Source organism: Microtus oregoni, unplaced genomic scaffold (assembly GCF_018167655.1).
Source record: "Microtus oregoni isolate MIOR12 unplaced genomic scaffold, Mior012 001200F_ref0000344, whole genome shotgun sequence".
In the NCBI taxonomy this organism is placed as follows: Eukaryota; Metazoa; Chordata; class Mammalia; order Rodentia; family Cricetidae; genus Microtus; species Microtus oregoni.
The window spans coordinates 1-26,728 of NW_024545167.1; the positions used below are offsets into that span (position 1 = coordinate 1).

General features: G+C 46.9%; 1 protein-coding gene across 1 annotated transcript; it reads right to left on the minus strand.

Moving 5' to 3' along the window:
* Positions 1–115: 115 nt before the first annotated feature.
* LOC121445830 (synapsin-1-like) lies at positions 116–24,203 on the minus strand (the record flags this gene model as incomplete). The annotated part of the gene is made up of 3 exons (XM_041647978.1): positions 116–1,090; positions 19,274–19,389; positions 23,849–24,203. Coding segments are annotated over 3 exons (515 nt in total), but the record flags the coding sequence as incomplete, so codon positions are not given.
* Between the last annotated feature and the right edge of the window lie 2,525 nt (positions 24,204–26,728).

The window sequence follows — 26,728 nt, forward strand, 5'->3', positions numbered from 1 at the left end:
GCCAACGACATGTGGAAGAGGACAAAGATGGAGAATGGCTGAACCCCAGCATTTCACTATCATGCTCCAACACGGAGGTAAGCACCACAGCACGGAGTCACCTTAGGACAGGACACACACTCCAGTGAGATCAGAGGCAGGTCACAGACAGCACTACATAGACTCCACGATAATAGGAAATGGGACAGAAAAAGGGGGTGCCCTGAGGGGAAAAAGCAAACAAAGATTGATGGCTCCAACAGATTCCAAGATGTAACCCAAAGTGAATCTCGATTCTAAGAGTAAACTGCTAACCTTTAATACCTACGACCTGAGGACTGTCCTGCACAAATACTTTCCATCATTCACCAGAAGCAGATGCTCAAATATGCGGGTAACCTGCACAGAGCAAAAGCCTCAGAGAGAAGAAGTAGGGTCCAGGCCTTCCAGCCTCACAGCGCCATGACCAGACGTTGTTCTGGAATTTTATGAACGCTTTGAACCATGCACCAAGAGAGCACCATGAGAAACCTCACAGTCCTAACTAAACAGGGCGACCACAGACAGGCATCATGAGCACGTTTGTCAGCGGAGACCCCACGCAAAGTGAACTCACCATGTACCCGAAGTCTTCGACATTTTCAGTTCAGCCTGCAGAACTTCATTCAGGCTGGCCAGAGTGAAGGTGAAATGCAGAGGAAGAAACAGAAAGTTCTGGGGGCGGGAGTTAGGACGAAGGTCATGCTCCAGAAATGTATCTACTGGTTGAGCAGAATGTACTGAACTGAAGCAGGGAGGAACCATGGGCAGGAACAATGGGGCTTAGGGCCATGGAGGGGTGGAGATTAGGGCTATGCAGGGGGCAGGTCTCGGTTCCACAGCCAGCACAGTGGGGACCTCAGCAGAACTGTGGATAAATGTCCTGAGTGGGGCGTCACACTCTAGGAAGATGATATCCTTTCCCTTCTTTCCACCCCCTGGGCAGGTGAGCTTCATGTTCATGTGCTCTGGAACATCCTCCAGGGGTACTGGGGTTCTTCAGGCCAGGGCTCCCAACTTCTCCATCCTCAGCACCTCAACCAGTAGTGCAGATACACATCACAGTACCCACCTGAGGTAATGGACAACAGTCATGAGGGACCGCAAACATGAGGTCTAAACTCTCTTTTTCAGACTGTGAGAAACCCACAACAATACTTCCAGGAAGGTAATGTCTTTGCTCACAACATGGAGGACTCATCCAATGGCCCAAGAGGAACCGGGAAGGCTGCTCCTCCAAGAAGGCCCTGGAAGGGTCGGTTCCAGAGAGCCCTGGCACGTGTGTCCAAGTTCTTCAGGTGGGGCTCTGAGTCAGCCTGCCTCTTACCAATCACAACAAGTTGCAATTACTCTCTCCCTCTCCCCTAGAGAACACCCCAGCCCTCCTCTCCATTCCCACAGGGCTTCTGAGGGTCCACTTGTCTCTCTGTTTCCTTCTCGGGAGAGGCCGCTGGGCAGAAAAAGGCCGAGAACGGGGCCATGGCGTTCTGCTGCCCAGGCCCTTACCCCCCTGAGAATCTTGTTCAGTGCGGTTGAAATAAAGGCCGTCATGCTTTACAATGTTTTGGCTTCATTATATTTTATTTACATTTCCTACTGACATCAACTTAAAATGTGCTGGGGATGATGTCTTGGTGATGGGGGTGGGATATCTTGGAGGGGAGAGCAAGTGTCTTTCTGAGTTCTCCTAGGACATCAGTTTCCCCCTCTGAGGCAAAGATACTTGCTCCGGTCTTTGTAGCAAAGCAGTCTCACTCAGAACTGTTTCTATATCACAGCTGGCACCTCTGACCCACACTTCCATACATCCAGGAGGAGCAGTTTGCAGGCCTCTCCCCTTGCAGTCTATGCAGACTTCATAGCTGAGAAGTCTTGAGCAGAGATTATGGGAGAGGGACGCATACACAAGGAATACGTGGAGCCTTTAAAAGGGCTTTAGACTTTTTGCTCACAACACCACCCAAGCACCCACAGTTCCTTGGGACAAGACAGGTTCCAAAAAACAGCCTTGTTTGTCTCTACTACACAAGGTCACTCTCCACTTTATGAGGGTTTCTTGTCTTCCTAGGGCGACCCTGAAAGGTCTTGAAACATTTATCCCAGGTCAAGGCTGCATTGAGGATAAAACACAACTCATCTTTACCCTTAGGCAGTTTTACTGACGTATAAAATGTATTTTGACTACAGGAGGACATAAATAGGACACAGAAATCACAAATACCATCTCCCTTCAAATGACAATCTCCAATATGCTTCAAACTAATGGAGTAAAAAAATGCTTGACCAGGACCAGCTGTAAGAAACCAATGTCCTTCCTTGCTGTGAAGGGGTGAGTCCTTCCTTGCTGAGAGAAGGAGGGGGTTCTCAGAGGCCAGAATGTGTACAGGGAGACAACAGAATTTCAAGCTTCAAGCCCTTCTCTCTACTTCTGTAGGACAGCCAGGGTGGGACCCACAGATAGAGAATAGTTGGAGTTTGTATTGGTTATGTTTTTCATTGCTTTCAAAAATAGCTCACAGAAAGAATATATTTTAGCTCACAGATTAAAAGGGTCTAATCCAGGCTGCAGGGGAATGTGGAAGATTTCACAGTGGCAGGAGCAGGCAGCCGAGACTCCACAACTGGGTAAAAACAGAATGCATGGAGGAGGGGACACTGGCAATTGCTTTTTCATTTTTATTCACTCCTGGAACCCAGTCCATGTAATGATGCAGTCCACACTCCCGGGCAGTCATTCTCTCTACAGATAAATGTTTCTGGGAACATCCTCCCAGACATCCTTGGAGATGTGTCTCCCAGTTGATTCCAAATCCAGTCCGATCGACATCACCGACTAACCATCACCAAGTAGCTAATCCCAGTGTGATCAATGACTTAGAAGTGATCTTTCTGTGGCAGGTCTGATGGGCTGAGCATCATCTCCCCTCACAGGTCCTCTGTCTACTGACTTTGGTCCTGTGATTGTGGTTTCTATTAACCCCATACGCTTAAAGCAAGCTGGGGAGAAGTGGCCTGTTTCAACCCATGTCTTAGGGTCCTGGAATTGATTGAAGACAGATAGGAACTCAAAGCAGGAACTGAAGCAGAGGCCATAGGAAAGGCTTCTTGTTGCCGAGCTTTTGTGGTTTTCTCGGGCTACTTTCTTTACTTTGCTTACATAGCACAGGATCACTTGCCCATGGATGGCACAGCCCCAGCTGGCTGGTTCCTCTGCCAGCAAGTGTTCATCAAGGAGACCTGCACACCAGTCTGATAGAAGGGTTTCCTCCACTGTGGTTCCCTCTTCTCAGATGACCCTCGTTTGTGTCAAGTAGATCCAAACTCAGCTGAGAATGTGAGCTCTGTGTCACAACTTCTCCAGTCCTAGCCGAACCTCAGATACATGGCTCGGCACTACCAACCCAAAAGAGAATTAGAAATTTCACCTCCCAAGAGAAAGGCAGTCTTCCCAGAGGTTATGCCTTCTGAGTTTGTCAACCTCTCTATGTCCATGTGTGTGTGTGGGGGGGGGTGCGAAGGGAGTGGAGAAGAAAGGGAGAAGAGACAGAAATGAAACAACGAATGTCTATTGAAATAATTGGTGATATTTGGTTCCTTTCAGTAGCTGATCTAGAACGCAGAAACAGAGGTGGGATAAAGGCAGCTGGACAGATGCATAAGAAGCCTTCACATCTGTCCCTCCGACCAGACACAGACCCATCCTGCCCAACACCTCCCAAGCTGACTAATCGTGACCACAGAACTAGCTGTCCACTGCCCACACAGGGCTCACTGGGATACTCAGCACTACATTTTGTTTTCCAAATGACGTACCTCTGCTGTTGATCTCAGCTCTTGCCACAATCACCTAGCATGGTCCTTTTAGGTCAGCAGTCCTCAACCTGTGCGTCTCGATCCCTTGGAGGTTGCATAGCAAACATTCTACATACCACATGTTTACCTTATGATTCATAACAGCAGCAAACTTGGAGTTATGAAGTAGAAAATAATTGTATGGTTGGGGTCACCACCAGGTGAGGAACTGTACTAAGGGATTACAACATAAGGAAGGTTGAGACACACAGTTCTAGGCTTTGGTGGCCCTGTGTCCTGCCTCCCACTCTACAGAACTACAGAGTCCCGACTTCCGGGGAGAAGATACTTGCCACTGCCCACCCCAGTCACAAGTGACTCTCTGTACTCTCTCCAAGAGCACTCTCTTCTCCTAGCCTGTGAACTAGGGCATGACCAGTTTAAGTGTTGCCACTTCTAAGGGCTCAGCGCTTGTGGGTTTTGAGCCCTGGGTTCTCACAGCTGTGTCGATGTATCCCCCCCCCCCAGCTTTCTCAAAAATAAAAAATCTCAAAATTAAAATTGTATGCTTTTGGGTTTCCAGGTGTGTAAACCATTGTGACACGACTACTACCATCAAGGTAAATCCCATCAGTCACCCTCAGAGTCACCATTATTCCTCTGTGGAGAAAGCATTTACGATCTTCCACCATGCACATTTCCTGTACAGTGAAGTCGTAAACAATAGATGCTGAACATACATGTTTGATATGTATTTAAATTTAAAAATTTGTATCTTATAGGAACAAAAAGTAGAACGTGTTGAAATGGTTAATTTTATAGACCTAGCCCAGACTCTTTATTATGCACACAGTGCTCACATTTACAACCTATACATACTTCAAAGCAGGATACCAAGGTACAGTATAGATTATATACTTAAAATAAAAAATATGTTTTTGCGGTTTGGCTGTATTTACACCTCTATGTTCACATTGTCATCTCTATGCCACCTTCAGGTCACTGGCAACCACTATTGTACACTTTCCTTCTCTTGTGTCCTAATGAAATGGGTCCAACCCAATGCCATGCTTGTAGCCAACAGCATTTGGAAACTATAGTAGTAAGTCATTGCTGCCCAAGGGCAGGCTGTCAAAAGAATAAGCCACCCCTAACAGGCAAACTTCCTCCCTCCAGTACTAACTGCACATGTCTCTGTGGAGATGAACAGCTTACAATGAGTTGGTGGCAATCATACCTCTATCAGACAGAAACAGGCTAAGGCCCTCATGCTGCAGCCCATTAGGAACTGGATCCTGTCAACACCTGGCTCACCTTCAGTCCACCTATGAGATCACAGTCCGTGGGCATCTGACACCTTGATTACAAGTAGGTGTCAGAAAGGGTGAAAAGTGGAGGACCTAGACAAGTCATGCAGATTCCCCAACCAAAGAAAAGCTGGGAGAATAACTATTCTGTAATGCTGGTATATTTGGTTAGATGGACTACATGTCAGTCACTAATGCTGAAGATAACAGGACTACCTGAGGGCTGGGACTGTGGGCAAGTGACAGAGGGCCTGAGTCAGACTGGGAGAGTTTCATGTGGCTCAGTGGACACAGGATGTGCACACCTCTCAGTCAGACTCAGGGTCAAGTCCCAGGTTTGGTATGAGTCATCTCTGTGACTTTGAAGAGGTCATGTGATGCTCTGGACTGGGTCAGTTCTTCCATGAACTTGACTGACACCACCTGGCAAGACCGGTTGAAATCCACACAATTGAACTATCTAAGGATGTATTTGGCATCTTCTTGACCTGAACCCACAACTCTGCTTCTTGTCGTGGTTTCCATATGAGCTGGGAACTCTGTCCTTTTCTGAGGCCAGGCCGGTGAATGGATTAAGTACTATCAATGTCATGACTATATGACTCCTTCTGGCTCCACCAGGTCACAGAGGATATGATCTGTGCACTGCCACTTGGGCAGCCACTCAGGTGTGCATTGATTTAGCCTTTCTGTCATGACCCTCAGATGGTTCATTAAGAAAGCCCAACATCTACATGGCTGGATACATTCCTTACCAGCCTGTGGAGGCTTCTCTTCCATCAGGCATTTCCAAATGAAAGGATTCTATAAGAGACTTTACCTCTCACTCCACACACCATCAATCTACCCTTGGGAATCTACACAAGGGTCTCTAGTTTGCCTTCAGTGGACACAGAGATCTTCCAATTCTCCTCGCCCTGGGGGCCTCGGACTTAGAGTTCCCTCTAGACCCACCCTTTCCCTACAAGGACTTTCATTTGCTTTCTGGGTCTGCAATGCTCACAAGTAGCTGCAGGCTAATCTTCCCAGCACATAGCACAAAAGCAATTGTTCTCTGGACAGGGGGCAGATCAGAGTGGATACATTTGCAAGCAATTCCGGGTGGTTGGAGGAGCCTTATCAAAAGCAGAATGAGGCCATGATGCTGATGCAGAGAGCAAATGTTTCTCTATCTCCCCCTGGAAGCCTGTCTTCTGCCCTCCCTTTCCATTCCTGTCTGTTTTCCTAGTCCTTCCCAGTTCCCCTCCCACCCCCTTCTTTCTTCCCACAGCACTCCAGATATGCGGACATTTACTGTTTCTGCTCTGCTTGTGAGTGCATGCAGGAGTGCACACGCCCAATCACACATAACATACTCTTTGTACAGCTGTAGCTGTTGCCCACTGATGTGTGGCTTCTGTTAGGAACACTGCCATAATTGCCATATTCAGACTCCACTCTAGGGAAGAGCTTTGTCTTGCTGATTTCGGAACAAGCAGTCCCTGTCTTAGGGCACCTTGTACTGACCAAATGAGATGGTAATTATGTATCCACTAAAGTGTGCAGCTCCTAGATACTGCTCTGGAACATTAACGCATACTCTCCCATTTGCTGCCCCCAACTCGAAGCCCAGACACCCACAGAGTAGATGTTGGACAGTGTGTGCAGGTGGAGAGCCAATTTCTATGCGGATTTTGGGCATTCGAGAAATGAATCTTGGATAACCAAATTAACACAGGCCCAAGAGTTGAGGTTCTGAAGCTTCCTGCGCCTTTCAGCCCTGAGGACACTGCAGGAAAGAGGACCTTTAAAGGAAGGGGACCACACCTTACCCATATATGGCTAAGGAGGAGGTGTCACTGGACTAAGAAAAATCCCAGTAGGCAGCTACGGTCTTAATGGAGTAGAGCTTCATAATAAGCAGTCCTCATCACTTTATCCCTGCCCAGCACACAGAAAGAGTTCCAGAATCCCCACTCCCAATTCCCCAGAGCCAGATGTCCCACCTATACTAGCACAGTCCTGGCTGACTTGATAGAAAGCCACTGATTTTGGTGCCATAGCTAGCTAGAAAACACCCTCCTGCACTCTCCTTTTCATGAGGGACCTTTCACAGTCCCTTGGTTTCTGGACCCTGTGAGTTGCTAGGAGGCATGATTCATGTGTCACCACTATTCACACTCATGGTGTTCTCATTTGACTCTCTTGCCTGTGATACCACATCTCTCTGTGACCTTCAACAAGGTGGTACAGTTTCCAGAGCTGACATTCAGTATCACATCTACAGTGAAACCTTTCATTGAGAGCTCTCTGAAATCCTGCATACCTGCACATTCTCTGATCCCAAAGCTCGGGGGACTCGGACACTGCAGCCCAGCTGCAAGGTTCCTAAGGTTATTGCTCTCATGAAGGTCTGTCTCTGATGATCCCTCCTGCATGAGTCCATAGGCTAAGATGCTATTTATCTTCCTGACCTGCTCCTCCCATCATAACCATGATGGTCAATTTTCAAAGCTCAGAGCTACAGTGTAGGTAGACTGAGTAGTATCTGACAGACCAGGTCCTTAGAAATCATCACCCCTGAAGTCACAAGACAGACCCCATAGACTCCAAACCATTCCTGATATGCCCTGCAAGTATCTCAAGGGCTGAACAATGGGTCAGTCCAATTGTTGATCAAGCACTATCATTTTGAGCATCCATCGTCCCAGAGTCTGTATGAGACATAAAGATGTACCCTGCTGCCTCCTGGTAGCCCTGTTTAAATCCTGCAAACATACCATGGAGGAAAAGGCAGCTGCCTATCTTCAGGTTCAAACTCACTGCAGCTGCCTGGTCTTGTCCCTCCAGAGCTGTTCCTCCTCCTTCCCCACTGAAACCAAATGTTCACACATACCAGAAAGCTACTCCTCTAGAAAACATCCCTGACTCAATGACAAACACCAAGCCTGAGGAGTTTCCTGACAGCCAGCAACCCCATGGTCCCTGATCTTCCTCCATTCCTGTCTGCTGTCCTTGTGACTTTCCTGATCTGACCCCGGCACAAGTCCTGGAGGCCACCTCTTAGTACTGCCTGCCTGGGATGACCCACCCACCCTGGGACCTCAATTTCTATCTAAAAGACATTTCTCAATACCTCTCAATATGTCACCCACCAAAGTAGCAAAGTTTAAGGCTGAAGACAGTGAACACCACCCTGGGCTTACAGATTCACAACTCCTTCTTGGAGATACACTCACCCGAGGTTCTTTAAATATATGCTTAGTGTGGCCTTCATTTTCTGTGTCCCTGTTTCTCCTCCAGAGAAACAGACTCTGGAACAAGTGTACTTAAGAATCACTTGAAAAGCTGAAATCTGTAAAGAGCCAGGTCAAGGTCCTTACATCTGGACATAAACAAGGCAGTACATTGCATGTTATGAACACCATGTGATGGTGTTCCATGAGACAACAGATAAATTCACCTAGTCCTGAAAAAAAATGATAAAAACCAAATGTTTGACACTCTGAAGTATGAGCCTACTTTATGCCAAGAAAAACAGAATTGTGTGTATGCATGTGGACACATGCATGTATGTAATGCATGTTTACAGAATTCTTGAAGATACATACCTGCTTGTTGTAAGAGGGCTGGTGACAGTGGAAGGTACATGGCAAGACTATTCTTTGATCTGACACTGTTCCTAGTCCTGGTGTACGTAAGCAAGCAAGATTTAAAGCATTGCAATGTGTCCTAGGAACTGAATGTGCTACCCTGGTGATAAGCAAAGGGCTTCCAACCTTTAAGAGGCTCAGGGAATTTACTTGTGAGGCACAAGGCTGTAGTGGGATCCACCATTGCATGTAGTACTTTCCACAAATAATTACCCGTAATTTATCCAGGTGTGATTCAGGGCTGACAGGATCCTACTGACCTCTCTTCTGTGTAACAGCACTCCAACTGAAAAGTTCAACATTCTCTCTCATCCCTATTCCTTCCCTTGGTTATCTCTGCACGTGATAAAGCTGAGGCTGCCATGAAAACCACTCTCTTCTCATATGTCATGTTTCACATAAGTAAAATTTCAGACAGACTGTAATCACTCATTGATGAGAATCAATCCCACAATGGGAGACTCCTTTTATCATGATCCACCACCTCCCACCTGCTCCCACTCCCTGAAGACCTACGGTACCCTTCAACGCAGGTACATGAAGACAGCTTTTGTTTTCCAAGCGGTGTCAAAGGGAAAACTTGATGCCCGTGCGGCACCAGTTTTTCAAGGAGTAAGCTGCCTTGTTATCCAAATGAACACCACACTCATTTTTCAGAGAAACCCAAAGATGGGCATACCATTCTGCTTCATAAACTGCCATAAGAAATTATCAGAGACAAGATGATTAGAGCAAGGGAAATTTATTTTCTCTTGGTCCTCCAGACTGTCCAGTCCAAGATCAAAGTGCTTCCCAGCTTGGTTTCTGTCGGGTTTCATGCTTAGCCTTCTTCTCAGCAAGTCACCCCATGGCATCTCCATGAGGATTCCTGCACACATAGAGCAAGTCCTCTGCTGTCTCCTCAGATAAGGACTTCAATCCGCTTAAGTCAGCTTCCCACCTAGGGATAACTTCTTCCTTAATTCCACACTAAAGGCTCCAAATCCAGTCAGCTCTGGGGCAGGACTTCAACAACAAAATTGTGAGGGGGCATAGTTCAGTCCAGACTGACACTGATCCATGCTGTCAAATGATGGACACATGTATTATTGCCTTGAGACAGGGCCAGATGCTACTGACCCTCGTCCTGCCTAAGCAGGTAACTGCCACACTCCAGTACTGGTAAGGAAGCGAACCCACAGCACTACCCACATGTGTCAGCCCCTCGAACATCACTGCAGATTTCCGAATCTCCCAACCAGACTCTCGGCATGTCCTAAAGTGGGACAAAATCTTGGCATGGGCCCTTAGCTTAGGATTGAGCCCTGAGTCCTGGGAAACCTCACTCAGAGGCTGCATCATAATGGGCTCAGGGGTTCTCCCTGAGACAGTTCTCATGTCTCGTTCTGCCCCCAGGTGGAGGCTGAGGATGGCACCCAGTGCAGGCAAGGAAACCAGGAGTTCTACTATGGATGCAGGACCAAAAGGTGGTTCTTCTCCTTATCAGCACAGGGCTCTTTGCAGGAGTTTGGAAGAAGCCCCTGCTTGCCACTTCACTTTCCTTACATGAATATGGACGTTGGAAAAATGACGCATAGTTATGAGGCCTTCGTTTCTAGTCCTCACCATTGAGGTCAGAGAATTAAACCCAGATTTTTATTTACATCTAATCATGACATACGAACCCCATATTGTATTCATACAGATGGGCATGAATAGAAATGACAAGCATCGTTTCAGTCCTTCATTGATTCACATGCCAGTAATTCCAAGTTCCCATGGAGCACTGTGAGAGGAAACCCATTTGAGTGCATGGACGGGGAAAGGAGAGAGGACCAAGAAACCTACTCATTTCTTGGGGGAGGGGGATGATGGTCTGCGATTTGGTCAAAAATGTACCTGGAAATTCCTAAGCTTCTATTGGGGTGCTTGGGAAAATTCTGAAAAGGCACAGATGAAAACTGTGGGCTCTTTACCTCCGATGTGCACAGGGACTCTACTCTTCAGGGCACAACAGAGGAGCGGCAGGCACACCTGCTTGCACATCTCCAGGGCTGCTAATCATCTCCTCAGGGACCAGAGGTGGCTTGTCTGGAAAAAGACTTGGTCTGGCAAATTTCACCTACAGTGTCTGCTCCACGGCAACCCCACCCCCAGTTCCTTCTCATGATGTCTCTCCCACCTGGAGTCCACCTAGAACTCTGGAGTGATGCCCATAAAGACGGCAGAACAGAGGTGATGGCTGAAGGTCAGCAGCAGCTTTACACAGCGCTATTCAAAGGCCTAAGGGACCACTCTCCATTCTCCTCCTCTAGTTGGAACTGAAAGGCACTGGAGTAGCCATCCGTTCCTCACAAATGCCGCATCTTCATCATAAGCATCAGTCATGATTTCCCCTACAAGCTTTACAACTCAATGTGGGAAAACCGGTCAAGAGGGGAGAAAGATGATACTGCCTGCTTGAAGCCGGGTACGAAACACCCGGATTGAGTGGCACTAAAGCATTTCCAAGGACTTAGGAAAGACAAGAACCAGAGCAGTGCACACCATGACCCGGAGAGTCCACTAAATGATAAGGATCAAATGCTGTCATCCCAAATGAGGTATGGCTAAAATATCAGTGTGCTTTCTTCTCAGAGTGAGGTCCCTTAGTACATCTCTGCTCAGGAAGCTGCATGTGGCTTGAGCCTGTTGCGGGGGAGGGAGGCAGAGAGAAAACAGAGAAAGACACAGAGAGGGCAAGAGCACCTGAGGAGGAAGAGAAGGGGGGAGGTGTAAGGAGCAGAGAAAGAGACAATGGGAGTGGAAGGGAGGTAGGAACATTGGAGAGGTGGGAGTGGGAGAACAGGAACAGGACAGGTCACATGTCAGCAATGTATCCACTGGATGTGTTGGATGTCCAGAACCGAAACAGGGAGGAACAATGGGGAGGGGCAGAGTGGGCAGGCACTGTGAAAGGAAGTGCTTAGCATTTACACTTGGCCAAGCAGGCAGTTCAGCAGATCTCTCCAAGTCAGTCCTGGAGAAGAGGATCACTGCTGCCATCACACACTCTCGTGCAAGGAAGTCCTAGGAGTCACTGTGGCTGGAACACACACTCCTGGAAGATGATCTTCATTCCCTTCTTTCCACGGCCTGGGCAGGTCAGTTTCGTGTCCATGGGCTCTGGAACATCCTCCAGGGGGCTGGTCTGGAACATCCTCTGGGGATACTGGGGTTTGGTCAGGCCATGGCTCCCACTTCTCCATCCCCAACCAGTAGCCGAATGAGGTAATGGATAACAGTCATGAGGGACCGCAAAGATGAGGTCTCAACTCTCTTTTTCAGACTGTGAGAAACCCACAACAATACTTCCAGGAAGGTAATGTCTTTGCTCACAACATGGAGAACTCACCCAATGGCCCAAGAGGAACCGGGAAGGCTGCTCCTCCGAGAAGGTCCTGGAAGGGTCGGTTCCAGAGAGCCCTGGCACGTGTGTCCAAGTTCTTCAGGTGAGGGCTCTGAGTCAGCCTGCCTCTTACCACTCACAGCAAGTTGCAATGACTCTCTCCCTCTCCCCTAGAGAACACCCCAGCCCTCCCCTCCATTCCCACAGGGCTTCTGAGGGTCCACTTGTCTCTCTGTTTCCTTCTCAGGAGAGGCCGCCAGACAGAAAAAGGCTGAGTCCACTGAGGTCCGAGAACGGGGCCATGGCCTTCTGCTGTCCAGGCCTTTGCCCTCCTGAGAATCTTGTTCAGTGCAGTTGAAATAAAGGCCGTCATGCTTTACAATGTTTTGCCTCCATGACATTTCCTTCACTTTCATACTGACACCCACCTCAGATGAGATGATTTGGGTATCAGACTGGATGTCCCGGGAGTGTTGGTGCGAATGGCAGGAACTAGTGTCTTTCTTACTCCAGCTGAGCCATCCACTCACCTTCTTGAGGCAATGATGCTTGCTGCTTGGAGGTGGTGGTGGAGTCCTTGTTCAATGTGCAGTGAATTTCCCACAGCTCTCAGCTCTGACCCCAAGGGGTACTTGCATGTACTGAAAATCCTTGAGGCGTGATGGAGGTGGGTCTTGTATCTTATCTGTTGCTTTCATTGGTTAACTAATAAAGAAAACTGCTTGGCCTGATAGGACAGAAAATTAGGTAGGCGGAGTAAACAGAACAGAAGGCTGGGAGGAAGAAGCCGAGTCAGGCAGTCGCCATGATTCTCCCACTCCAGACAGACGCAGGTTAAGTTCTTTCCTGGTAAGCCAGCTCGTGGTGCTACACAGACTATTAGAGAATATTATCAATATGTAAGAGCTAGCCAATAAGAGGCTGGAACTAATGGGCCAGGCAGTGTTTCAAAGAATACAGTTTCCGTGTAATTATTTCGGGTATAAAGCTAGCCGTGCGGGCGGTCGGGTGCCAGGAACATAGCCCGCCGCTCCCCACTACAGAGTGGCACCCAACGTGATGGACTAAATACACTTAAAAACCTGAGAGGGCTTTAAAAAAGAAAGGAGAGAGAGTTTAACACAGCTTTTGGGTGTTTGTGGGTGGCTTGCCACAAAGAAATTGCCCTGACTCAGCAGCAGGAAAAAAACTGGTTGTTTTAAAATGCCGGCTTTCTGGGCTGTGCCACCATTGCAATCTCTGTCTGGCTCCTAGGGGAGACAGAGTCTTTGAATGGAGCATTTGGAATAAAGTGCTACGGCTTGCTTGATGGCAATGTGGACTGCTGTGTGCCTGGAACTGTGTGTGGTTCAGGGGCACCAAATGGCTCTAAGGTAGGAGTGGCTCAGCTCTGCCATGCTGAACTGTGCTGGTCTTGGGCAGGAACTGCTGTAATTATCATAATAACAACGCAGTTAAGGTTTAGACTGGGCAGGAAACAGGCTCTACCTATTACGGTATTACATCTACATGGCGCAACTTAAGTTTTTAAGAAGTACTTAACATTTTAAGAACTGCTCCTGGATAGTAAAAAAAAAAAATACAGATTCACAATAGGACAGATTCAGACCACTAAATGGATCACAATGTTGGATGAGTGTATGTAGGCTTGAGAGAGAGAAAAAAAATAGAGAGAGAGAATAAAGTTAATGCCCTTAAAAAAAGGGTAAAGTCTTGAAAGAGACAGAGTACAGATAGTTATAGATTAAAAGAAATAAAGAAAAATAAACCACGTAAAAATGGAAAATTCACAGAGAGTCTGGATTATGTACATTGTGTTTTCTTTAAAATATTTGACTGTGAAGGAGCTAAGCACAGAGAGACATTTCATTATATGGGCTGCCAAGTGGAACCAGAACGGATATCATGAGGGTATGACTTCAGAATTTGGGTCTAAGGATATGATGCTTTGAAAAGGGTCTTCTTTTGTTTTCACAGAGGATGAGACCCTGTGGATTGTGTCTATCCCAATATGGAATGATAAACCACACCCTCCTGAAAGGTTGCTGTGAACACCCTGAAAAAATTACTTTGCTCAACTGCAGACTGAGATGAACCTAGCAGACAGGTTATACTGTGAAAGACCTAAATAACAGCGCCCACATTCAGCAGGAATCAGTTTGGAGAGAAATAACTACGTCCATATTCCCAAATATTGTTTATAAATGTTTTTTTTACATTTAAAGGATGGTATGATATAGATATGAATAATTTTCATTGGTATGGATTTTAAGGTCAATTTTGTTATATGTATATGTATTTCTGATCTTGATTAAGGTATTGTGATTGTATAGTTCATTTAAAATGTAATGTATAATTATGAAATATAGGTTTTTAATGGATAATCATCAATAATAGTCAAGCTTGTAGTCATGTTAGTTAGATTTTCTAGATATATAGAGATATATTTCAGTTAGATAGACATTCTTCATATCTTTCAAAGACTGCAGAATATGGCATTTAAATGTTTTAATAACTTAGGGCTTTTCATGACAATGAGACATGTCTGCTTCTGGCAGCACCAATCTACTTCAAGAGGAAGATGGGCATTGAAGAGGCTCCTTATGGAGTTTGTTTAGGCATTTGGGCAAGAAACTGCTCTTGCCTGGACTGATGCATGAACTGGACACAAAGAACCTGCAGAGAGAGGACTGCTGAACTTGCCTAAAGGTGAGATGGTCCTTTGGGGTTCCTGACTCATGAAAGAGTCTGCAAGACATTCTGCAGGACACAGCAGATAGTGACTGAACTGCCTTTGAAATTTCCTGCTTCATGGAAATGTCTGCTGGATACTATGGGCCTGAAGGCTGAAGATGGATGCCCCAACAGTAGAGAGGAACTTTGGATGACTGTTCAGGTAGCGAGATGTCTCTGTCATTTCTAGAGTTTGGATTTCTTGTTTGCTTAGGTAATATTATATCCTTCTGGAGTCTTTGATGGAGTTGAAGAATAAATAGATAGTTATAGTTTTCCTTAGTTATGATAAAAGATAAAGTAGATATAAATATTGTAACTGTAATTCTTACTTGATAACTGTTTTGCTATATGTAATTTACTATGTTAAAGTTAAAGCCTTTCTTTTTTTGTTTAAACAGAAAAGGGGGAAATGATGGAGGTGGGTCTTGTATCTTATCTGTTGCTTTCATTTATTTTCAATAAAGAAAACTGCTTGGCCTGATAGGACAGAAAATTAGGTAGGCGGAGTAAACAGAACAGAAGGCTGGGAGGAAGAAGCCTAGTCAGGCAGTTGCCATGATTCTCCCACTCCAGACAGATGCAGGTTAAGTTCTTTCCTGGTAAGGCAGCTCGTGGTGCTACACAGAATATTAGAAATGGGTTAGATCAATATGTAAGAGCTAGCCAATAAGAGGCTGGAACTAATGGGTCAGGCAGTGTTTAAAAGAATACAGTTTCCGTGAAATTATTTTGGGTATAAAGCTAGCCGTGCAGGCGGTCGGGTGCCAGGAACGTAGCCCGCCGCTCCCCACTACAGAGGAGGGAATAGCATGTCTCTGCCCCCCTTTCACTGCAAAATATCCTCATATGGAGAAATACTTTGCCTCATTTATGAATGGGTAGTGGACGAGTCAGTTTGGGGAAAGCTACATGGTGGAGGTTGCATAATGGGGAGCAAGTAACTTGTAGAAACACTCCCTGGATCCTGCAAAAGGGCTTTAGACTTCCATGCTCACAAACAGTTCCCAGACAACCCCCTGCCTATCAAAACAGTCGCCCTCCAAGGGACAGCCTTTTCTCTAACTACACATGGTTTGTCCTATGTGGGCCTTTCTTGCATTTCCTTGGTGATCTTGAAAGATAACAAAACATAGTTTCCTCAGGACAAGACGTCAGTGGAAGATGGAGCATAGCTGAACCATTGATCCAACATGGAGGAGACCATGTTAGAAATGGCAACAGCTGAGCTGGAGATATGGCTCAGTAATTGAGGCCCTGCTGCTGTTGTAGAGGACCTGGGTTCGATTCCCACCACCCACATCATGGCTCACACCTGAGTATAACTCTAGTTCCAAGAGATCTAACTGACCCACTCTTTGACCTCTCTGGGCACCAGGCACCCACAAGGTGCACAGATGTGTGAAAAACAACCCTGCACATGAAATAAAAATAATTAAAAACAAATTGCAACACCAGTTATCAGAGACTAGGGAAACAATGTTGTGGACTTCAGAAACAACAGGGAATTGGACATCATGGGGGATCCTCAAAATACTTTATTTTCTGTGTAAATGGAGACCAGGACTCACAGTTCCTCCTGGAGTGGGCTCAGCCTTGTAGAAATGGTGAAATTATTGTCTCCACTTGTTCAAGGGAGAGCAGAACACTGGGGTTGCTTGTTCTTCTGTTGGCTCACCCTTTTCCATTCTGCCACATCAGGCTTTCTCATGTTCTTTTGCATCTAGGTGGAAATAAGTCTTGATATATCTGTTGAGTTCTGTACCAATATTATTCATACACCTCTTCCAAAAAAGAGAACAGTTAATTTAGGTGGGATGACCTTGGTATTTGGAGATTGGGGGAGGGGAAGAGGTCATTTACAATGTAGGCATGGAAATGGACCACATCCTTAGGACTTTTCATGGGACAGCCGAGCTTGCTGAGGTGCCTATTAGGACTGTGGGCTATAGACAATGAATCCTCCATGGCTATATTTGAGAAAAACTGACTGTAAGAAGTACAAAATGTACAGCATCCACTATGCAGCCTTCACCACTGACAATGAGCTGTGAGGCTGCAGATGCAAAGGAAACCTTTTGGCATCCCAAAGACAGGGTTTAGATTGACATCCTCATATCCACACCCAAAAGCCCTATTCTAGAGAAAAACAGACCATTCCCACAACACCCACCCCACTTCAACCTCAGATTCCCATAGCACCATCGCCCCCAGTCCCCCAGAAAATATCTCTCCTTATTTCCTTCACAGGAATGAACCAATGAGGGGCTTTAGATCCAGTGATCTCTGGACCCCACATATCTCATTGGAGGCCCCAAGATTGCTGCTACTAGATTCCATGGAGTTTGTGTCTAGAGGACAAGAAGTTTCTAAAGGGGCACCAGCACATAAATGAAATGTGACCAGCAGCCTGCAAGGGTCAAAGTATTCACAGGGCAGCTACTAGGCTCCTGATATCCACTAGAAGCTATCCTAAGAAAGCACAGGAAATGTGGGTCCTTCAAAAGCCATGCTGTATATACAGGCCATCAACTTTGGGTGATGTGGGATTCCTCTCTGTATAATGTGAATACCACTGGTGAATAAAAAAAATGCCTTGGCCTGTTGATAGGGCAGAACTTAGGTAGGTGGGGAAAACTAAACTGAACTCTGGGAGAAAGGAGGCAGAGTCAGGGAGAAGTCATGGGACTGCTGCCAGAGAAAACATTCTGGAACCTTGCCAGTAGGCCACAAGCCTCATGGTAAAATAAAAAATAATGGAGATGGGTTATTTCTAGACATAAGAGCAACCTAGCAATACACTTAAGTAACTGGTCAAGCAATGATTTAATTAATACAGTTTTGTGTGATTATTTCAGGGCTGAGCTGCCAGGAAACAAACTAGCAGCCTCCCAACAACAAATTGGCATGCCAATGTGGTGGACTAAATCCATGTAAAACCTAAAAAGCTTAAAAAGGAATCCTAGACACAAAACAGAGTTAACCATGGTTTAGTAGCAGCATGTTCTTGGGTGGGTTCTGTTTGCTAGAAGCAAGCAGAGGCATGGCTCCTTCAAGAGAGATTTCCTGATTCAGTGATAGTAGAAAAAAAAAGCCATGCTTTTGAATTGCTGGTTTTCTGGACTGTGCTGCCAACATGACCTCTGGTGTTTTCAGGAGGTCCGAGCATTTAAATGGTGGTTTGTGAGCAGATTGCTACAACTTGCTTAATGGCAATAGAGATAGGCTGTGTGCTTAAAAATGAGGCTGTGAGCATGACTCTCAGAGGTAGCAAACAGCTCCACCATGCTGGACTGGACGGAGCAAACAGAAAGTACCATATTTCCTCGAGCAATGGTGCCGCTTAAATTCATAACAAGCGCTTATCATTTTAAGAAGCACTTTTGGTCAGAAAGTAATTATAAATACACAAGAAAGACAAATTCAGATGGAAAAGACCTCTAATTGGGTCACAGTGTTGGATAAATGTACATAGGCTTGGAAGAGATAGTAAAATGAATATAGACAGTTATAAAAACAAGTAAATGGTTTAAAAAAACACAGTCTTTAGAGAGACAGAGTATAGATTGTCATAGATTAAAGGAGTAAAGATAATAAAATAAATATTAAAAAGTAATAGATTTAAAACAAATAAGCCACGTAAAGATGGAGAACACACACAGAGACTGGATTATGTATATTATTGTATTTCCTTTGAATTTTTTGACTGTGAAGGAGCTAAGTAACCAACATATACACTTTAAAGTATCTTGACTTCAGAATTTGAGTCTAAGGATATGTTGCTTTGGAAAAGAGGTTCTTTTATTGTTTCCTCAAAGGATGAGAACCTGTGGATTGCTTCCAGACTAATATGGTTTGATGGACCAATACTCCCCGAAAGGTCACCTTAAACACCCCTCAAAAATTACTTTGCACAGTAAACAGAATGAAGCAGCTTGGAAAGAACTATGCCCATATTCCCAAATATTGTTTATAAATGTTTATTTACATTTAAAGGGAGATATGTTATAGAGATTTGCATTTGGTATGGATCTTGGTTTATTGATAAAAATTTAAGGATAATTTTGTTATTCTGTGTATATGCATTTTTGTTCTTGATTAAGATATTGTGTTTGTCCAGCTCATTTAAAAATTTAATATATAATTAAGAAATATAATAGAGAATCATCTATAATAGTCAAACTTGTAGTCATATTAGTTAGGTTTTCTAGATATATAGAGATATATTTCAGATAGATAAGCATTCTTCAAACATTTAAAAGACTACAGAATATGGCATTTAAAATGTTTTAAGAGCTTAGGACTTTTCATGACAATGAGACACATATGCTCCTGGTAGCATTAATATATTTCAAGAGGATGATGGGTATCAAAGAGGCTCCTTTTGGAGTTGGCTAGACATTTGGGAAAGAAACTGCTCTTGCCTGGACTGCTTGATGAACTGGACATGTAGGTGCCGCAAAGATATATCTGCTGAACTTGCCCATAGGTGAGATGATCCTTCAGGGTTCCTGCGTCATGAAAGAGTCTGCCAAACATTCTGCAGAAATACAGAAGAAAGTAACTGAAAAACTGCTAATATACGCAGAAGTATCTTTGAAATTTCTTGCTGAATGGAAAAGTCTGCAGGATACTATGGACTTGTAGGCTGAAGATGGATGCCCCAACAGTACAGAAGAACTTTGGGTGACTGTCCAGGCAGTGAGATTTCTGTCAATTCTAGAGTTCTGGAAGTTTTTTACAATGTATTCCCTGTTTACTTAGGTAATATTACATCCTTCCTGAAGTCTTTGATGGAGTTGAAGAGTAGATAGTAATAATATAGTTTTCCTTAGTTATGAAAAAAGATAAAGTAGATATAAATATTATAACTGTAATTCGTGCTTGATACCTGTTTTGTTATATGTAATTTTAATATGTTAAAATTAAAACCTTCCAAGGTCCAAATGAGGAGCAGAAGGAGGGAGAACATGAGCAAGGAAGTCAGGACCAAGAGGGGTGCACCCACCCACTGAGACAGTGGGATTGATCTATTGGGAGCTCACCAAGACCAGCTGGACTGGGACTGAAAAAGCATGGGATAAAACCGGACTCTCTGAGCATGGCAAACAATGAGGGCTGATGAGAAGTCAAGGACAATGGCACGGGGTTTTGAACCTACGTAATGTGCTGGCTTTGTGGGAGCCTAGCCAGTTTGGATGTTCACCTTCCTAGATATGGACGGAGGGGGGAGGACCTAGACTTCCCACAGGGCAGGGAACCCTAACTGCTCTTTGTACTGGAGAGGTAGGGGGAAAGGAATGGGGGGGAGGGGGAGAGGAGTGGGCGGAGGGGGGAGGAGTGGAGGGAGGGGGAGGAAAATGGGAGGTGGGGAGGAGGCAGAAATTTTTTCATTAAAATAAAAAAATTAAAACCTTCCTTTTACTTAAACAAAAAGGGGGAGGGGATGTGGGATTCCCCTCTGTATACTGTGAATACCATTGGTGAATAAAGAAACTGTCTTGACCTGTTGATAGGACAGAACTTAGATAGGCAGGGAAAACTAAACTGAATGCTAGGAGAAAGGAGGCAGAGTCAGAGAGAAGTCATGGAGCTGCCAGAGACAGATACACTGGAACCTTGCCAGTAGGTTACAAGCATCGTGGTAAAATATAAAATAATAGAGATGGGTTAATTCTAAGAGCTAGCTAGCAATATGCTTAAGTAATTGGCCAAGCAGTGATTTAATTAATACAGTTTCTATGTGATTATTTCAGGACTCAGCAGGCAGGAATGAAACAAGTGGCCTCCCCCAACATTTGGGTAGAGCTACACTTTCATCAGATCCCTCTCTATTCATGAAAACCTCTGTAGCCCAACCAGATTGGATTGGTGCTGCGGTCTGGCCACCAAGGCTTATGCTGGCTCTGCTAAGACATAGTTCTCTCTCATTTCTGTCAACAGTGGTCCACAACACCAACAGAAAGCTTTACAGCTGCCCCCACACAAGCCTTTTTCTTTTCCAACTTATGGAACCTCACTGTAATCCTACCACTGCCCTCATAACACACTGGCTCTCCCAGGCCTCAGGAGACAACCTCTGCTTTGTGCCCTTGCCTCAGGGGACACTCTCTGTTCTGGTGAAGAAGCACTTGCTCCTTGATGTAAGTGTTACTTTCTATGTGTTGCTTTCATTGGTTAATTAATAAAGAAACTGCCTTGGCCCTGATAGGACAGAAATTAGGTAGGCGGAGTAGACAGAATAGAATGCTGGGAGAAAGAAGCCGAGTCAAGCAGTCGCCATGATTCTCCCACTCCAGATAGACTCAGGTTAAGATCTTTCCTGGTAAGCCACCTCGTGGGCTACACAGAATATTAGAAATGGGTTAGATCAATATGTAAGAGCTAGCCAATAAGACGTTAAAACTAATGGGCCAAGCAGTGTTTAAAAGAATACAGTTTCTGTGTAATTATTTCGGGTAAAGCTAGCCGGGTGGCGGGAAGCAGCCCCTCCGCTCCCACTACTACAGCTCCTTTCCTGCCACTCATTGGAAAGGACGGGTCAAGGACCCAGAGTGTGCAGGGAATGAGCTGCACGTGAGCCAGAGTCCAGAGCACGGACCACAGCTGCTGCTGGTGGGCCTTCCCTCTGGCAAACCCCAAGTCAAGAGTGTCTAGTCCCAGTTGATCCTCATTTATCTCCTCTCTCGGCCACAACTCGAGAGTGTGTCTCCTGCACACGTGTTCTTGCCCTCTCACCATCCCTCCAGTATCCTCTAATTCTAGCCTTCCAGTTCCACGGAAGCAGGGAGTCCACCAGTTGTCCACAACATCCCGACAGGGGGTCACTGGCAGTTTTTACATCTCTAGTGCTGCCTCTCTTGGGGGCCGTTACCTAATGCCAATGAAGCCTGCTGCCTCCCAGATGCCTGTCCTCTGGGCTCCCTGACCACCCCGGTCAAGCCTGCCTGCCGCATCTACCTCAATTATTTACACTGAGAGCCCCAACTAGACTCTCAGATGTGGGGCAGAGCCTGAGTCTGCTGCCTTGCTCTTCCAGTGCCCAACACAGTGCCTCACATAATGGTCACTAGGACACGGGTTAAATAAATGAGTCCATGAGCAAGGTGTCTAGTTCAATTTTATTTTCCCCTACATTCCAGAGCTCTAGGTGAATACAAGTAAACATTAGCTGGTTCTGCTGTGCCAGGTGTTGGCCACATTTGTGTTTTACCTCTGAATATCTGGAGGGGGAATCACAGCGTTACGACTTCCGTCAGCATCTCAAGGAGCTACTGACTCGACCCCAGGATGTTTCAGACATAAAATGACAGTGTCACAATTGTTTTGTATAAACAAAGAAATCTCCCGTAAATAAGGAACAAAGAAACCCTGGATGTATGCCAAGCATAACCGTGGACGCTCATACTTAATCATACGTCTAGAAAAGCAAGGCTTTGGGAAATGTTTTACTATGCCTTTGCTTCCACTCTGATCTGACATGTACATATCGAGGCACTTTTGACTTATCTTATGGCTGCGGGGATGAAACCCACAGCCTTGCCCATTTGAGGAAAGTCTTCTACCACTCAGCCACATCCTCAGCCTTCATCACTTAGTTCTCATGCCTTGAGGCTTCGCAACTGTTTCTCAATGAGAAAGAGGGTAGCTACAGAGAAAGCACAACCTTGCCATGTGCAGACTAGGCACTAAGTCACCAGGAAGCACAGCCCTGGAGCAGAATGCTATGTGTCCTTCCTCACCCTGCTCTAGCCCTGCACTTCCTAATCAGAGCCACAGGGCCTACTGCTCCAGCACCCCTTTGACTACTCACAACAAAAGCAAGGAAGCCTCAGCCATCCCTGGTGGCGGCAGAAGCCCAGACTCCGACCTGAGATGGTGACTGGCCCCTGCACTGTCCATCACTCCGGCATGGCTCTAGCCCTGGCCCTGGCACTTGCCCTGGCACTGGTGCTGATGCTTGCTTGCTTCAGCCACGGCAGGGGCCCTGGAACTGGAACTCGCACTAACTCTCGCACCTGTCACATCATCACCAGCAGCTGCTTCTCGGCCACCGCACTGTGAGCACTGGGCACTTCCTCCTCTTCTTTCAAGGCCTCATTTACTGCCACAGCCAAGGCTCTGGGCCGGGTGTCATTCACTTGGGCCACAAACTCCTGGCCTTCCATCTGTCTTGTTTCCTTGGAGGGCCCCACAAGAATACTGAGAGACAGCACTGGACTGCTGGAGGGCACCTACTCGTGCACCACAAACTTGTGCTGCACACAAGCTCTGGCCATTCCCTTTGGTGACGGCTCCCCAAGGACGGGATGCTTTTTAGGCGAGCATACCTCCAGCACCCTCCACACCTCCCCGAACACCTCCTCTGGGACACAGCTGGCCTGCACGAAGATCAAGTCCGGGATACTCAGCAGAAAGCCCAGTCTTTGGCGTGCTTGCCCTGGTCTGGTCGCCTGTCAGGCCCCCAAGGCAGGGCAGGCTGATTTTTTTTTTTTTTTCCTGTTAGGGACATAGGCGTGCTCTGGAGGGCCAAGTTCCTTCACCTAGACCCAAAGACTAACTCGGGGAGGTCAGAGGTTCTCTTGAAAATCTCGGGGAAGAAGCTCCTGCACCTTTAGGATAACACACTTCAGCATGTCTGCCCTTTTGATCCACACAGTCTTCGCGTTCTTAGCCAGCAGGTACTGCGCCAGCAGCTCAGCTACTTTCTAGCTCCCAGGGCTCTGGGCATGCGCGCCAGGGGTGGTGGGGCCCGCGGGGTGCTCGGCGGGGGATCCCCTAGGGGCTTGGGGGGTCCACAAAGGAGCTCGCAGAAGCACCTGGGCGGGGGAGGGGGGCTACGTGCCTCAGAAGAAATGCTCTTGGGGCTCCGGGCAGCACTTAGCGTCCCCGCTGCCGGCGCCCCCGCGGGGTTTCCTGGGCAAGGAGGAGAGAAGGAGGCCAGGGGCCCTCTGAGACCCGCAGGCCCTGGGTGCCACCTCTACCGCGGACGTTCTCACCTGCGGCTTTGGCTGGCCCGGGAAGCAGGAACTCGGGGAGGAGATGCGCGTCCACGGGCATTAGGCGGCCGGCCCGAGCGCTGGCTGCGAGGCCGCGAGGACCGTGACGTCGCCGCGGACGCTGAGGCGGCCGCCGAGGACACCCGCAGCCCCTGGGTCTGGAGTCCCAGGCTGCGGCCCTCACACCCCGAGGACCAGGAAGCGGGCAGGGGAGGGGGCGCAGCCTCCGCCGCGACCTGTGGGAACGCGCTGGCGCCGCCCCGCAGCGCCTCTGCCGGCCGGGGACGGTACTGCAGCCCCGGGCCGGAAGGGTGCGGGGGCGCTGCTCCCAGAGGTGGGGGCCGCTGAGGCCAGCCTTTCAAGAGACCAGAAGCCTCGGGACCACACTCAAAGCAAGCCTGCCTTCCTCCCTATTGGCTGTTACTGGGAAGAATCGGTCCTTTGGGATCACCTGTGTCTCCCTCCCCCTGCTCCTCGAGGAGCCAGCTCCCTAGGAGACAGATGGCTCTGCTCCTGAGTGGAGGGAGGCCTTTCTCCAGCAACAGGCCCTCCTGCTTCCTCTAGGCGTGCTCCACTTGGGAGGGCTGCGGTGGTCGCATGCCCTTTCGGTATGTGGCCTCTCCACTACACAGTCCAGAGAGACATTAAGTATAATCTAACTTTCCAGAGCCCATGGCATCTTTGTTTACTTAGTCCTCTGCCTCCCACTTCACTGGACCTCTTTGTTCCCCCACACAGTACTTTCTTTCCTCAGGCCTGTCATCTGACATTCAGGAACCTTCAATAAACCCTGAGCACAGAGGTCAGCTCCCAGGCAGCCCACAAGGAACCAGAAGATTTCTCCACCCCAGCCGTTGGCTCTTTTTGTTGCAGCGTGTCCAACAGGTTAGAATTCCGTTTAAAGCCTACCCTTTCTAGACAGTAAGCTATCAGCCTCTTTTTCTTAATGTCTACGACTGGCTCTGTATCCCTATGAAATGGTCCCTGAATTTCCACATGATGCCGATGCTTCTGTTTTTTCAAATTTCTCCCGCTGCTGGCATTTTATTGCTGCTCCTCCTGTTATGGAGACTTGAGCATGTTTTATCGTCTGAATAAAATAATTTCCCCTCATTATTCTGTTTTCAAATCTTTTGAAAAATCTTGTCCTCTATATGAATATCATGGTCAAAATTTGCTAATATCAAGACGTCCATGGCTTGATTTGCACCAGGATAGCCGGGTATGTAGAGCTCAGCACCAAGGACAGTTAGCATCTGGAAAATGTGCAGGTTATCAACCACAAAAACGTACGTCCTGCCATTGATTCTGGCTTCTATTCAGGGTACTTCAGTTTTCTTTGTAAGTTGCCTTGAGTACCTATTGCATTTTTCTGATGTTTTTCAATGCCCCCTTTTGTTTTACTGTTGCTCTGAGTTGGATATTTCCCCACCGTGTGTTCTAATTATTTTTTGACATGTCAGAAGCCCGGTTGTCTCCCTATCTTTAACTGATCTGCTATAAAGCCCATATGAACAACAACTGCCCCTTAACTGGAATTCGCTCTCAGTGGGTGTTCATTGCATGCTGCAGTTCCTTTATGGCTTTCTTCTTTCTAGTCACTCTGACTAGGACTGTGATACTTTGTTGTCTAATGTTCCTCCTATGAAATTTCTGCTGTTGTCTTTATCCAGAGGGAATCTAGTGCCTTTAAACTAAATGCAGTTGGTTGTGGTTCCTGATGTCCCTAGAGTTCATTTCCTATCTATTGTTTGTCCTGGTCCAAATCAGTTTTCCTTTGTCCGGCCTGGTGGCAGAGGAGCTGGTAACCGGTTACCCTTTCTCCTGTGCCAGCTAAGCAAGCGCTAGGTGCTGTAGGTGTCAAACACTGGAGTGGTCCGGCAAGTCCCAGCAGGGACGTACTTCCCTTCCATTCCAGCATCCAGGTTAGGGTGTTCACTGTGGGGAGGGTCAGAGGTCAGCACAGATAAACTCCAGCTGCCCCTCAGGGCTTGCTCGCCTTCCCATGGTTGCCTGTCTTAGGGTTTCTATTGCCGTGAAAGACACCATGACCAAGGCAACTCTTCTAAGGAAAAACATTTGATTGGGGCTGGCTTACAGTTTCAGAGGTTTAGTTCATTATCATCATGGCAGGACATGGTGGGGCATTGCAGGTGGACATGGTGCTCTGAGAAGGGCGCTGAGAATTCTACATCTTGATCTACAGCAGCAGAAGGAGGCTACATCACTGGGTGTAGCTTCAGCATATGAGACCTCAAAGCCCACCCCCACAGTGACACACTTCCTCCAACAAGGCCACTCCTGCTCCAACAAGGCAACACCTCCTAATAGTGCCATTTCCTATAGGCCAAACATTCAAACACACGAGTCTATGGGGGCCATACCTAATCAAACCACCACACTGCCCCTGGGGGACTCACCCCTCCATGGACCACCACGCTCCACAAACTCTGCAATGGAGGTCTCTTCTATAGAGTCACACAGACCCTTATTCTCTGGCAAGTTTCTCCATCCCGGGACAAAAAGATCTTTTCACATCCATGCTGTCTCCAAGAGGTCTGATTGCAGCCAGGGAGGGAGGGAGTGCCTTCTCTTACTCCCGCGACTCTGTCCTTTCTCATCCTACAGGTAGGAACTACTCTTTTGTAGCCATAACTTTTGAACTCTTAAAGGTGCTTTTTCACTCTCTTGACTGCTCAGGCAATCTTATACTCCACATAACAGCATTGTCTCTGCCTCCAGATTGGACCCTCACCCGCAAGATAATCATCACCAGAAAAATTTTCCACTAAACAAAAACCCTGTGGAGTTTTATTTTGGACAGGAATTTTAAATCCCACTCAAAGGTGTTTCAGTATCAATGATTCACATCGTTTCTCT